Genomic DNA, 12543 nt, shown 5'->3' with positions numbered 1-12543 from the left:
TTATTCTGTATCATTCGTCATTCCATTTTTTGTCTCGCCCACCGGAGGTGAAGGCGAGACTAAGGGATCCAAATGGCGTCCGTCCGTCGTCCGTCCGTCGTCCGTCCGTCGTCTGTCGTCCGTCTGTCGTCCGTCCGTCGTCCGTCGTCCGTCCGTCGTCCGTCGTCCGTCACAAATGTTAAAGTTTACCTGCAAGACTCTCTTATGATACATAACTTGGCAACTGTTACAGCAATGGCAGCCACACTTGGGTGATAGAAGCACTAGGGGTATCTTCATGTTATGGTGTTGTCAGAGGTCATGTGATGAGGTCAAAGGTCATTTGAGGTCATATATTAATGGGTATGTGCAAGACCCTCTTTTCTATGTTAAAGTTTACCTGCAAGACTCTCTTTTGACAAATAACTTCACATAAGTTGCTTGGATTACAACCTAACTTGGGTCATAGATGCACTGGGGGTACCTTCATGTTATGGTGCCGTTGGAGGTCACAGGATAAGGTCAAAGGTCACTTGAGGTCATACGTTAAAGTTTACTTGCAAGACTCTCTTATCACTCGTAACTCGACACATGTTGCTACAATAGCAATCAAACTTGGGTGATGGATGCACTGGGAGTACCTTCATGTTATGGTGCCATAAGAGGTCACATGATAAGGTCAAAGGTCATTTGAGGTCATACGTTAAAGTTTACTCGCAAGACTCTCTTATCACACATAACTCAGCACATGTTGCTACAATGGCAATCAAACTTGGGTGATGGTAGATGTCTCTTGGGAAGTTGAAGGTAACCACAAGGTCAGAGGTTACAGACAGGGGTCAACGAACTTTTAGGGCCCAATGTTAAGTTTTTAGGGTGCATTTCGTTTATGGCTCATAACTTTTGATCCCTTTGTCTGTTTGTGACCAAACTTGGATGGAACATGTCCCTTGGGGAGGTGAAGGTCGTCACAAGATCAAAGGTCACAGACAGGGGTCAACAAACTTTTAGGGCCCAATGTTATGTTTTTTTAGGGCGCGTTTTGATTGTGGCTCATAACTTTTGATCCCTATGTCCGTTTGTGACCAAACTTGGACGGTAGATGTCCCTTGGGGAGTTAAAGGTCATCACAAGGTCAAAGGTCACAGAAAGGGGTCAACACATTTTTAGGGCCCAATGTTAAGTTTTTATGGCGCGTTTCGATTATGGCTCATTACTTTTGATCCCTTTGTCCGTTTGTGACCAAACTTGGATGGTAAATGTCCCTTAGGGTATTGAAGGTCACCACAAGGTCAAAGGTCATAAGCAGGTCAAATAACTTCTGGGAGTTATAAAAAATATTAATTCCTTGTACGCGAATGGGCGAGACACAATTTGGCGATTGCCTTGTTGTTTGTCTGATTGTTTTTTGTTTGCTTTTTTTTGTATGAGAAGTAATGCTTAAAAGATTGAGTTACTCCATGGAAAATATGATTATGATTAAGCTGTTGAGATTTATTGTATTCAAGCTATTCACCAGACTCAAGTACTGTAAAAGTTGAAATTTTTTTGGTCAGATTGCAATTTTCATGCACCTGTGCAAGCAGAAACTAGCACAAAAGCAAGAGCATACAAATATTTTTGCTTGCCATATGTTTCTGTAGTTGATGTCTAGATTCTTTGGAATTAAAAACAAACGAAACTCATCTTACCCGACCGAGCACAAACAAATCACTCATGCAAAAATATCCACTTTTAAAGAAACTCTAAAATTGTATGCACAGTTCACACTCTCCAATATTGAGTTCAGATTGATATATCAAAGGGTGTAATATCATTGTTCCTGCATAATCACATCTCTAGGCACAAAGAGATAAGTCAAATGGAGTAGAAATTCATACATGTAATCAAACATTTTGAAGAAGACGTGGAAGTTTAACCTCTCCTACAATTTTTGTGTAGTGTGTTATTCACATTTGCAATGATTTTGTGTTTAATTATGCTGTGCGTCATGATATAACTCTACAATGTACGTACTATATTTTTACATGATATATTTATCTGTGAATAATGCCATATGTATATAGTGAATATCTCTGATTAAATCCTGATAATTATATGGAAAATATTCTTATGTAGTTTGTTTTTTTTCACAAAAGAATTATTATATAAGCACTGACTGGTAAAAGTTCCAGGGACTGAAATAAAGAACACGCAATTGATGTGTGGATTGTGCCGGGATTTGTTCAGTGTTCTCAGTTTGTGAATTATTCAGCATTTAGGCATAAGTTGTGAGGCTTATCAGTAATTAAAAATGAGATCCGAATTATTTGTCCGGTGCTGTCATTACATATCTTACAATAAAGGGGAGGTATCACAATGATTGGTCGGTTAGTGGACATGCCATATGTGTAATACACTCAATAACCAATCCTATCTCTGATGGAGATCACATGACATACAACACATTTGCCTTAAATTCTATTTCAACAGAAAACAAATCAAACTCTGCTGATGAGGTGTGTATAATGATGATCAGATTTATAAGAATATAATGATATTAAAAACTGACATTTTTTAGAATTGTTATGATGCCAGTATCAAGATGGCTAGAGACAGAAATTGCCATTATTTTAGTAAACCATTTTCAAAGTGGTTTGTTCTGATACCTCTGCCCATGGGAACTCTAAGCTTGGTACTGGTCACACACATAATTATATTTTCTATTGTTTAAAGGTTTCATTTTTGTGCGACATCAGAACATCAATAACCTTTAATAGGCCTGTCGCCACAATGTAATTCAGATTTTACTTCTTTAATTGGAGTCGTCACTAATTGAACAATATTGTGCCTTTGATATTTCACTGACAACAGGATGAGACTTATTTGCATAATTTTGGATTATCTACTGTGGTATAGGGACACAAAATATATCAAAGTGACATCAAACAGCAAAAAAAAAAAAAAAAGAAAAGAAGAATGTGACAGACCTACAAAGTGTATTTGTTGCTTGCAAGCAATAGTGACAAGAGGTTTTACTTTTTGTAAACCACAAATCAATCCCGTGTGGACATGAAAGTTCATCCTCGGTGATGCAGTTAAACTAAGGAATGAATTTACTTAATTGCTATCTTATGAAATCATAGAACTGAATATCCTCCTCTTATCAAATTTCTAACTCTATTTCAACTTATAATATATATATATATATATATATATATATATATATATATATATATATTACATATATATAATATATGTATAACAACTGTATACATAATATATATATGATATACATATAATATGATTATTCACATTTATAGTTGCTAAATAGAACGTGCAGAGAGATAAAAGAGAGAGATTGAAAGAGGGATAGAGGATCGACAAGAGAAAGGGAAGGATCATGAGTAATTCAGCACACTCGTCATATACACAGATGGGCAAATTGTCATCTTTCTCTCCTTTCCTGGACAGAATTAATAAAATAAAGTTTTCATGTAATAATGTGGCAGCTAGGCCTGCCTATATCTATAGCATCTTAGCAGGATTAGATTTTGTGTCGCTATAGTTATTCTTTTGCTCTGTGTCTTGGTCCATTTCTGATTTATTTTGTGTAAAAATGAAGCAGTTATTGTCTAAATTTTTATATATAAAATTTGATTTCCTGGCCGTTCAAGTGATTGCTATTTATGATTTTTTGTTTTCCTAATGCACTGTGCTGACTGCACTGAAACCGAACTTATCGCACGCACTTGTACTACTTTTGCTTCTTGACGCAAACTGTAAAACATTAAATATTCGCGGCGTGAAATTTTCGCGAATTGGAGGTGACTGCCTTTTTCCACGGCATTTCAATTTCGCATCGAATCTTGGCTCTCGCGAAATTAACTGCACGCGAGTATACAAACAGCATGCAAAGATCGTATAGAGCTGCGGCAGAGATGTATCGGGACAATGTTATGGAATTCTGACTGTCTGAAGAATTTTATCTTATTAGGAGGTGTGACCAGGTGTAGCTCACCTCTCGTGACTAGATTTGGCTTCAAACAAAGCTTCCTGTCATTCAACCCAGTGAGATTTCGTGGTTCTGTTCTTTCGATCATTTGAGGCTGGCAGACACCATCGAGCTGAAACAGTGAATGCCCATAAATTGCATGCATTGTTTTTTATTGGGGCCTACCAGTTACTGTGGTTGCTACTGCGCCGAGTCTCCGGCGGTGATAGCGCGCAAGAAAGGGGGTGTGTTACCCGATATGTCACTCGCTGCTAGCCTAGCCGCGCCGCTTCACTTTTACCAATTAACTGTAACGTTTATAGGCCTACACCTCCTTTCCTGAAGTCAAGTTTTTTATAGCTATAGCCACTGATCAACATCCAGCTAGCTACGTCTACCAGTAGTACATAGTACGGATTGGGGCGACATTCTTGACAAGATCAACCAACACTACAACAGATCTGTATCGTCAGGAGTTGTTGAAATTCCGCCTAGTGAGGAGTGGAGGATATTAAAGCACTGGCACTGTACTGGACAGTGAGCGGTTTGTGAAAGGGCATGATCCTGAAATTGAACGAAATGGCGATGTTGAAAGCTTGGCTGACGCTTGTGCTTGCAGGTGTTTGTGGAGTCGGTCTTGCCCTCGGTTCACCGAAGTTAGGTTCCACTGAGGAATGGCTGTTTAGAGATTTCATTGAAAGATTCAACAAGACCTATACAAATTCCAATGAGTACTTCATGCGGTTTGAAATATTTAAGGTAAATCTTAGATTGCTTGCCTTCACATCATCATCAGGACATCATAGCTAACTAAACACGCAGCCCAGTCGCTGTATAAATAGCGACAGGCACGGCGTCTGGTCGGGCTACCGTACAACACAGCATTACTAGTATACCACTTTTTTTTTTTACCAGATTGTAGTCTCAACATTTGACAGAGGAATGTCTGAATGTATTGTGAATCAACATACCTACATTTTAAAACAAGTATGGTCAATAGCAATGAGCTGCCACATACTATACTACTTTCATTTTCACAATAATTTAATATACACGTAAAACCACATTGCTTGCATGATCATATTACAATTTGGTCTTCCTTATGATTATAAACTAAACCTCTCAACTTTGTGAATTTTAAGAAGTGGTTTCCGAAGGTTTTCTTGTGAATTTGATGGAATTCCATGATCAATTTGCACAATATAGATCTACATGGCAAACAATGATTTTCTTAATGATTTCTTCCATTTCTGCACCCATTTAGACATCTTTCAGACACTTGTACGATGTAGATTGCCCTAGAATTCCATGTGAATCTCTCTTGCTTGTTGGTCTGCCACGTATACAGGCAAGCCTGACCAAACACGAACAGCTCAACTCCCTGAGGACCCACCGAGACCACGCCAGGTACGGCATCACAAAGTTCGCGGACCTCACGACGGAGGAGTTTGTGGGACAGTACCTGAGCAGTGCCCCGCATCCCACTCTCCCTTCTGCTAGCTGGCCATCTGTGGTAGGAGCTAGCCTCCATGCAGAGAAGTCCATTCCTCTCAAATATGACATGTGAGTATTCAAATTATAGATTTAATTCACTGCTGATATGGCAAACAGAATATGCTTAAATTCTACTGAGTGCATGGTGATATCTCTCACAGATTTCTCCACACAGCATCCCCCCTTTCCTATTTAAAAGAATGTTTGTGATGTTGAATTAATTTTGATATCTTGTTTGATAGGTTTATTTTCAAACTAATTGAATCTTCATAAAGGGGAGGGGAAGAGATGGAGATGAAATTGCATACAAGTATTGGATTGAAAGGAGACCCACCCCAAAAAGAAGAATGAATAAATAAATAAATGATTAAATAAATAAGTAAAAATAAAAGAAAAGAAAAAAAAGAAAAAAAGCATCATATCACCCCAGAAGTAATTACCCTGTGCATTGTCAAAAAATGTTTGCTGCTGGGATTTTTGTACCATTATGGACCTGCCAGTCGTATTCTGCATGTCATTTGTTTTTCTTTTCTAATCTTTGTCTCTTCTTTTATCAATTTCCAGGAGATCCATAAAACCCTCTGTCATTTCACCTGTCAGAAACCAGAAAAGTGTGAGTGACTTTAAAATTTTGTGCTTTTGACTTCATCAACTTATCTCTTTTCACAAATGCATGGATAGTGCATTGTTTGCCGTTGTTTTGTCTGCAAACAAATGATAATAGCCATGATAAAGGTTGAGCTTTAGACATTGAGGAAATACATTGTGACAGAAACTATGACAAATTGTATATAAAGCAGGAATATATTGTGTTCTGCTAAAAATTAGTATGCACCTGTAAGTACCAGATATTTCAATTATACAGTGAAATCACATAAAACACAACTTTAAAAAAAAAAAATTAAATTAGGAAATACAGTCTTATCTTCTTCCATGTATTGGTGCTTCTTGTTCATGTATATTCTGTATGTTGCATGCTCTGTTTGCTAAACCACTTCTGTTTTGCTGAGTCAAAAGAACAATGACATAGTTATATATTTTGTTTAGTAACAGTCTGAAGTTGTGATTCTAATCATCTTCACTTTTTCGTTGTTTTCTCTCCCCTGTTCAAATATGTGCTGAATATACTCTTCCAGTGTGGAGCTTGTTGGTAAGTTCGTTTTAAAGAATTTTTCAATTTATATGGTAGCATATGATACATGTAGATCCATAAAATTTCCACTCTTGCAAACCCAAAAATCTTTTAAGAACACATGCAAAAAAAAAAAAAATCTTTTCATTAATTACATTTTCTCGACTAATGAAACTGTGGCTTGTAAATGGAGAAAATGTCCTTACCCTGCTGATGAGAATATGCTGCATGCATATGATGCAACAGAAACGAAATTTGCCAAATTGACATTCATTGATTGATTTTTGCAGGGCCTTCAGTGTTGTGGAGACAGTTGAGAGTAGAGTGGCCATGAAAACCAAACGCTTGACACAACTCAGCCCCCAGGAGTTGGTAGACTGCGGCACGGCAGCCGGCGACAGCGGTTGCCATGGTGGCGTTCCTTGTAGGACGTTGGATTGGCTTAACCGAACCAAGACGGAGATTGTGACAGACGCCACGTATCCGTACAGGGCCAAGAAAGGAGACTGCAAGATTATAAGCAAGTGAGGTTTGGTTTGGTTTGGTTTTTTACTGATGCCAGCCCCCCACCCCCCCCCCCCAAAAAAAAAAAAAAAAAAAAAAGACAAAAACAAGAGCAATGTCCAGAAAATACACACTCAATCTCCACGATTGGGCATTTGTTGAATTACGAAACATATTTCATTTGATTGTCAGCATTCTGTAGAATCTCTTTGATATGATTAGGTAGGTTACGTAAACAGAGTGTCAACTTGTAAATGTGTTGTTGTTGGTTTTTTTCAGTAACCCCCTGTGACATCTATTAAAGTTAGCTCGACACTTGTTACAAACTTACAAGAATAGCTTTGATGTGAATTCTTTGAACCAGGCTGTCGAAGGTATAAATGGTGCACGTGATGAATACATATAAACACTTTGTGAATTCTTTGTTTGGTGTCCTTTCTTTGGCTGATACAGTGCACTCCCGTTACAACGAACACGGTTATAACGAAATATCGTTATGACGAGGTAAAACTTCTGGTCCCAAAATTATCGCCATTAAAGTCTATGGTACAAAATTCGCTTACAGCGAACACGGTTATAGCGAAATTTTCGTTATAACGAAGTCTTTTCCGAGCACCACTGACAAAGAAAAACAAAAGAAATGTGCTCCGTTATAACGAAATGCAGATCGCTTTCGAAAATACGTAGCGGAACAAGGCATTTACAGTGTCTCTGCATGGGCGAACGCATCACATCACTGTGTGTTCGCTTGGTGTGTCACCCACAGTTTCCGAGGGGAACTTGCGTTATTGTAATACAATAATCTGAAATAGATTAACTATAAATTGTTTTATTGTTTACATAGCTTTCCAGTGTATGACGAGTATTCAACAAACAGAATATCGTATATGCTTGGCTTCCTTGTTTTCGTTATATATTGTATTTGTTCGGTTATAACGAAATTTCGTTATAACGAAAGAAAACTGCCGGTCCTGAGCATTTCGTTATAACGGGAGTGCACTGTATTGATTTTGATAATGAAAACAGTGACATGTCTATGTGCAATTTGATATCTCCTCTTGCCAGTGCCTCAGAGAATGCAGTTGTGTCTGGTTACACCTGTGGAAAGTGAGTAGAATGTACATGTCTTTTTGAGCAGTAGCAATATACTGTAGAACAAGGATGTGTGTTATGCGTAGTCGTTACATACATGTATATAGGTCGAGATGGTGTGAGACCTACAAGCATTTCACTGGATTCTTGTAACATACAGATCGATTTAGTGCAATGCAGATAGAACTTGTTGATATTTAGAATACCAGAGATATCAGTTTGATGTGTTTGGTTTTGTTTTGTTTTTAGTTTTAGTTTTAAACTACATTTGTTACACCCCCTCATACAAAAATGTCTGTGTATACAAAATAATGTTGTACAAAGGTCGTACTTGTTGTGACATGTAGCATAAACAAACTCAATGTGTACACACGAGCAGACGAGCCTATGAGCAGGTACATAATATGTAAGTCAAGCTTTTTGTTTGGTACAAGGCTGTGCCAGTTGGCCTTGAAAAGGCTGCATGAGCTAGTACTAGAAGTGTGTATTGTGTTTGTTTTCAGAGGGGGTATTTTGTAATGGAATTGTTGCTTCAGTCAAAACAAGAACTTTGTGTACATTCATCATGTGAAAGAGTGCGTAAAAAAGGTCAAAAAGTCAAAAGAAAATATAATTTTACAAAAATCTCTTCATTATTGTACTTTTGTTTATACCTTGCATTCTTGAATGAGAAAGTTGCAGAAATCTGTCATAAATTGTCTCATTTTAGTCTCTCATGGGTCTCTCATTAGTCTCTCATTTTTTCTCACTATTAGCTACACAACCAATGAGGCTGTTGCCATGCCAACTGCTCTGTATCTCCACGGCCCCCTGAGTATATCTGCGGATGCCGAGAGCTGGCAGTACTATCTGAATGGGATCATCCAGTACCACTGCACGCCCAATTATCTCAACCATGCGGTGCAGATTGTTGGCTATGACAGAACAGGTGAGCAAGTAGTGACATGTCATGTTGAATGGTCCTTCCTCATTAAAGAATAAAGAAAAAAAAGTAAATGAATAAATAAGATGAAAATTATGCAGACAGAATGTAGAGGCTTGATCAAAATATGATATGATGATGTCATCACATCACAAATCTCCAGGTAAGGTTTACAAAAATCTACACTAAATATCTTTGTTTTGACATGAAATTATCAAAGCAAAAAAAAACTTGCATCCTTCACATCAAACTTTTATTGTGTTAAGGTAACCTAGCAACAGTGACTTTTAGGGGAAGCAGCGAGTAGATGCAAACTGACCATCCTAAATTATGATTTTGTCATAAATTGTGCAGAAACCATTGGGAGTAAATGACACCATCATCTCGGCTAATTTGCATACATGGTTTCAACCAAAATCACTGTATGCTGAAAACACATAAGTTTTTGTAATATCAAGGCTCTCTTGATTTATTAAGCTCCAGTTTGATAATACATCTTCCCTTCTCTTGAATAGACTGGTTTTAATACAGTAATTCACATCAGTTATATTGGGTGTAGGATTGCACCAATCCAGGGATGTGTGAAAGGGTCATGCCTGCATCCCTTTTGAGGATATATGTGACCCGCTACAACAAAAGGATCCGAAAATCGGGGGAGGACATTTTTCTGAAAATGACATGACATAATTCCCTTACTTTTCCACTTTAATTTCATACATAACACAACTCATAAAAATACTCGATTGCGGAGATATCGACAATTTTATTAGCGCATGTCAAGTGGTTGAGGAAATCAATTTAGAGAAAAACGCCTTCAAATTTTTCCTTCTGACGCTATCATGATCAAGGGGAGGCGAGACAGTTTTCACCGCTTGACAATAGAAGGTATGCTCCTAGCGACCTCCGCGATGTGCATTCAAGCTTAGCGCCAGCGGTCTACGCACGACCAATCAATAACCAGGATGCCACACACTGACCAATAAGATCACTTCCTCGTTGCTAGGGGCAGAGTCTAGCTGCGGCGCTTAATCCAAATCCTCGGACACGTTTCTGTTACGTTGAAAGTCAGAAAATCATGGTCCAGAAAAACGCTGATTTCTTGCCTTTCCTTTGATTATTTAGCTTCGAAATTTCGGCAGATGATAGACAAAACATTAGGCTACAAAATTATGCCAAAAACAGAAAAACGATTGTTTTGACCAATTTTGATGATGTGACTTCAAACTCGATTTTCTCGGCTCAGCCGTCAGCGATTTTAGGATCCTTTTGTTGTAGCGGGTCACATATATAATATATTTTTTTTATATTAACTGTGGTTTGATTGCAACCATTACCACTACATGTGGTATTTGATGCTCCTCTATGCACAAGGATCTCCTTTGTGGTTGGCTCAAATTTTTATAGCTCTGCGTAATTTGTCATCCTTTTTTATTTTTTATTTTTGTTTCAGGGTGGGGTGGGGAGAGGGGCTCATATTCCTTTAAATACAGGTAGTGTTGCTGTAACTTCTTGTAAAGCATTTCACCATTGGGAGAGATTCACCATCTTCATGTTAACCTCTTGAGGATGAGCTGATTTCACTACAACACATATTTCCCATTGACACCTGCCCAAGTATGCTTGGGACTAGTCTTCAGTAGGTTAATGTCAAATAGACTGACGTATTCGTCTCTTCTTCTGTAATCATATTGTAATATTTTGAATTGTAATGGCAATTATGATGAAGTTTCCCAATGAATCTCATGCAGTGATTCTGATATCTGTAACGAGGTATAAAATAAGCTTGTACAACTCCTTCCCGTCCTGTTGATAATCCCACAGGGGAGATTCCATACTACATGGTACGCAATTCGTGGGGCGCCGACTGGGGCATCGACGGCTACCTTCACATCATGATAGGTGGCAACGTGTGTGGAGTGGCATCTGCTGTACAGACTGTCACCGTTTAATACTGGCAGAGAAGCATGCTGGAAGATTACCGTGGCAATTCATATACTTTGTCTGTAAGCAGGCAGTTGAGACAAAGCAGATTGAGTGATTGAATAAGATCTAACCTAGACCTGCAATGCCGTTGCAGGTAGAACATTAGGCATGTACATGGTCTCTTGATGATGAATAGACCAGCTTGCTTATAATTTACTGTAAATCAAGAAGCATTGCATCACGAAACTTTCACGAAACTTTCACGAATTGGAGCCAACAGCCTTCTTCGAGCCATGAAGCGAATCAGAAATTGCCGACCATGAAAAGATCATGAGCATGCTACCTGTATCAGATTGTGTAGACAAAAAACTTTTGCATGCATTTTACTTTCGAAAATTATGGCTCCTTGCAAAATTTGTGCAAGTTTCGTGCATGTGAAAATGTCTGGTTTCACAGTATTCAAGTTTTAAACCTACCTATGTTACAATGTTTGATACTGGTAACCAAAGAACTTCTTGAAGCTTTGGTGTGAGAGGATCTTGTGATGGGTAGTACATGTAGTTAGACAATTCCAATTGGTGCCTTCTGAGAAGAAAGTGAGAACTAATGAAATTCCACAGTTTGAGTAAAATAAATCTATTTCTGAATGATCTCTGCCTGTTTTTTGAAATCAGGATTGTGTTACTATTTGAACTCATCTCCCGGCAGTGTAAAAATGAGGTCTTGCCTTCCTGTGCCCAGAGCGTCACTGTGTGACAGACACAAGGCTCCATTATTATTATCCGTGTTATTAATGAGGATAGAAGTCATCTTCCTTTCATTAATTTCAAAGTAGGTGGTATTTGACTCTCTTACATTTTGTCTCATGTGTTGGATCTACCAGCTTTGCTGGTTTTTCATCAACAATTATGTACTGCATTCCTAAAATGTTATTTTGTTTTTATTCATATCTATTTTTTTTTTTCCTTGACTGTTGAGGTGCCTTTCAGTTCTCTCAACAGTGAGGTTTGAATGAGCAGGTTTTCAAACATATTAATATTTTGTGCATTTTCCTCTGACAATGAGTGTTCCTTATGACCAGAAAGCATGCCGAGGCCGGCCTGACATAGTAATTACTAATGCGTCCATACTGGATTTCAAAGTGTATGAGGGACAGGTGAATTGAGTTAACCCATTACTAGTTCCCTCAGTAAAACAATGAAAATTAAAAAGAGATGAATAAATAGATAAAGGAAACCAGTCTGTTGTAAGCTATGATGAATGGATCTGTAGAATATTATTACCCAAATAAGAGTTTGTCTTTTTTTGTATATCGATAACTCAGATGCATGGTAATGAATATGCCAGTTGTATTCAGATTTCCAGATATTTTTCTTTCCCCACCTTGAGATCTTGAGAACTAGCTACTAGTTCTGAATTCACCAATTTCTATTTAATGGATACATTTCAGTACTTAGAATCTAGTTTGCATGCTATAATAGCTCCTATGGTGGGCATGCCACAGACAAGCTGTGTTATTGTCAG

At 38.0% G+C, this 12543-nt stretch overlaps 1 protein-coding gene across 1 annotated transcript; it reads left to right on the top strand.

Annotated features, from left to right (window-relative positions):
- The first annotated feature begins 4531 nt into the window (after window positions 1-4531).
- LOC139743401 (cathepsin O-like) lies at window positions 4532-12543 on the top strand. Its single transcript, XM_071653885.1, has 8 exons — window positions 4532-4711; window positions 5301-5515; window positions 6011-6059; window positions 6583-6596; window positions 6869-7102; window positions 8148-8189; window positions 8930-9102; window positions 10918-12543. Exons 1-8 carry the CDS (start codon window positions 4532-4534, stop codon window positions 11043-11045), a joined length of 1035 nt encoding a protein of 344 aa, XP_071509986.1. The 3' UTR covers window positions 11046-12543.

Source organism: Diadema antillarum, unplaced genomic scaffold (assembly GCF_040938485.1).
Source record: "Diadema antillarum isolate AM-2024a unplaced genomic scaffold, OU_Dant_1.0 seq00001076_RagTag, whole genome shotgun sequence".
Taxonomy (NCBI): Eukaryota; Metazoa; Echinodermata; class Echinoidea; order Diadematoida; family Diadematidae; genus Diadema; species Diadema antillarum.
This window is presented reverse-complemented; position numbering and strand designations above follow the sequence as displayed.

What these genes read in the sequence shown, in the direction of transcription:
- LOC139743401 (XM_071653885.1), top strand. Translation starts at nt 4,532, where the DNA reads ATGGCGATGTTGAAAGCTTGGCTGACGCTTGTGCTTGCAGGTGTTTGT. An exon ending in TCTGGTTACACCTGTGGAAA is followed by an intron (nt 8,190 to 8,929) that starts GTGAGTAGAATG and finishes TCTCACTATTAG; the next exon opens with CTACACAACCAATGAGGCTG. An exon ending in TGTTGGCTATGACAGAACAG is followed by an intron (nt 9,103 to 10,917) that starts GTGAGCAAGTAG and finishes ATAATCCCACAG; the next exon opens with GGGAGATTCCATACTACATG.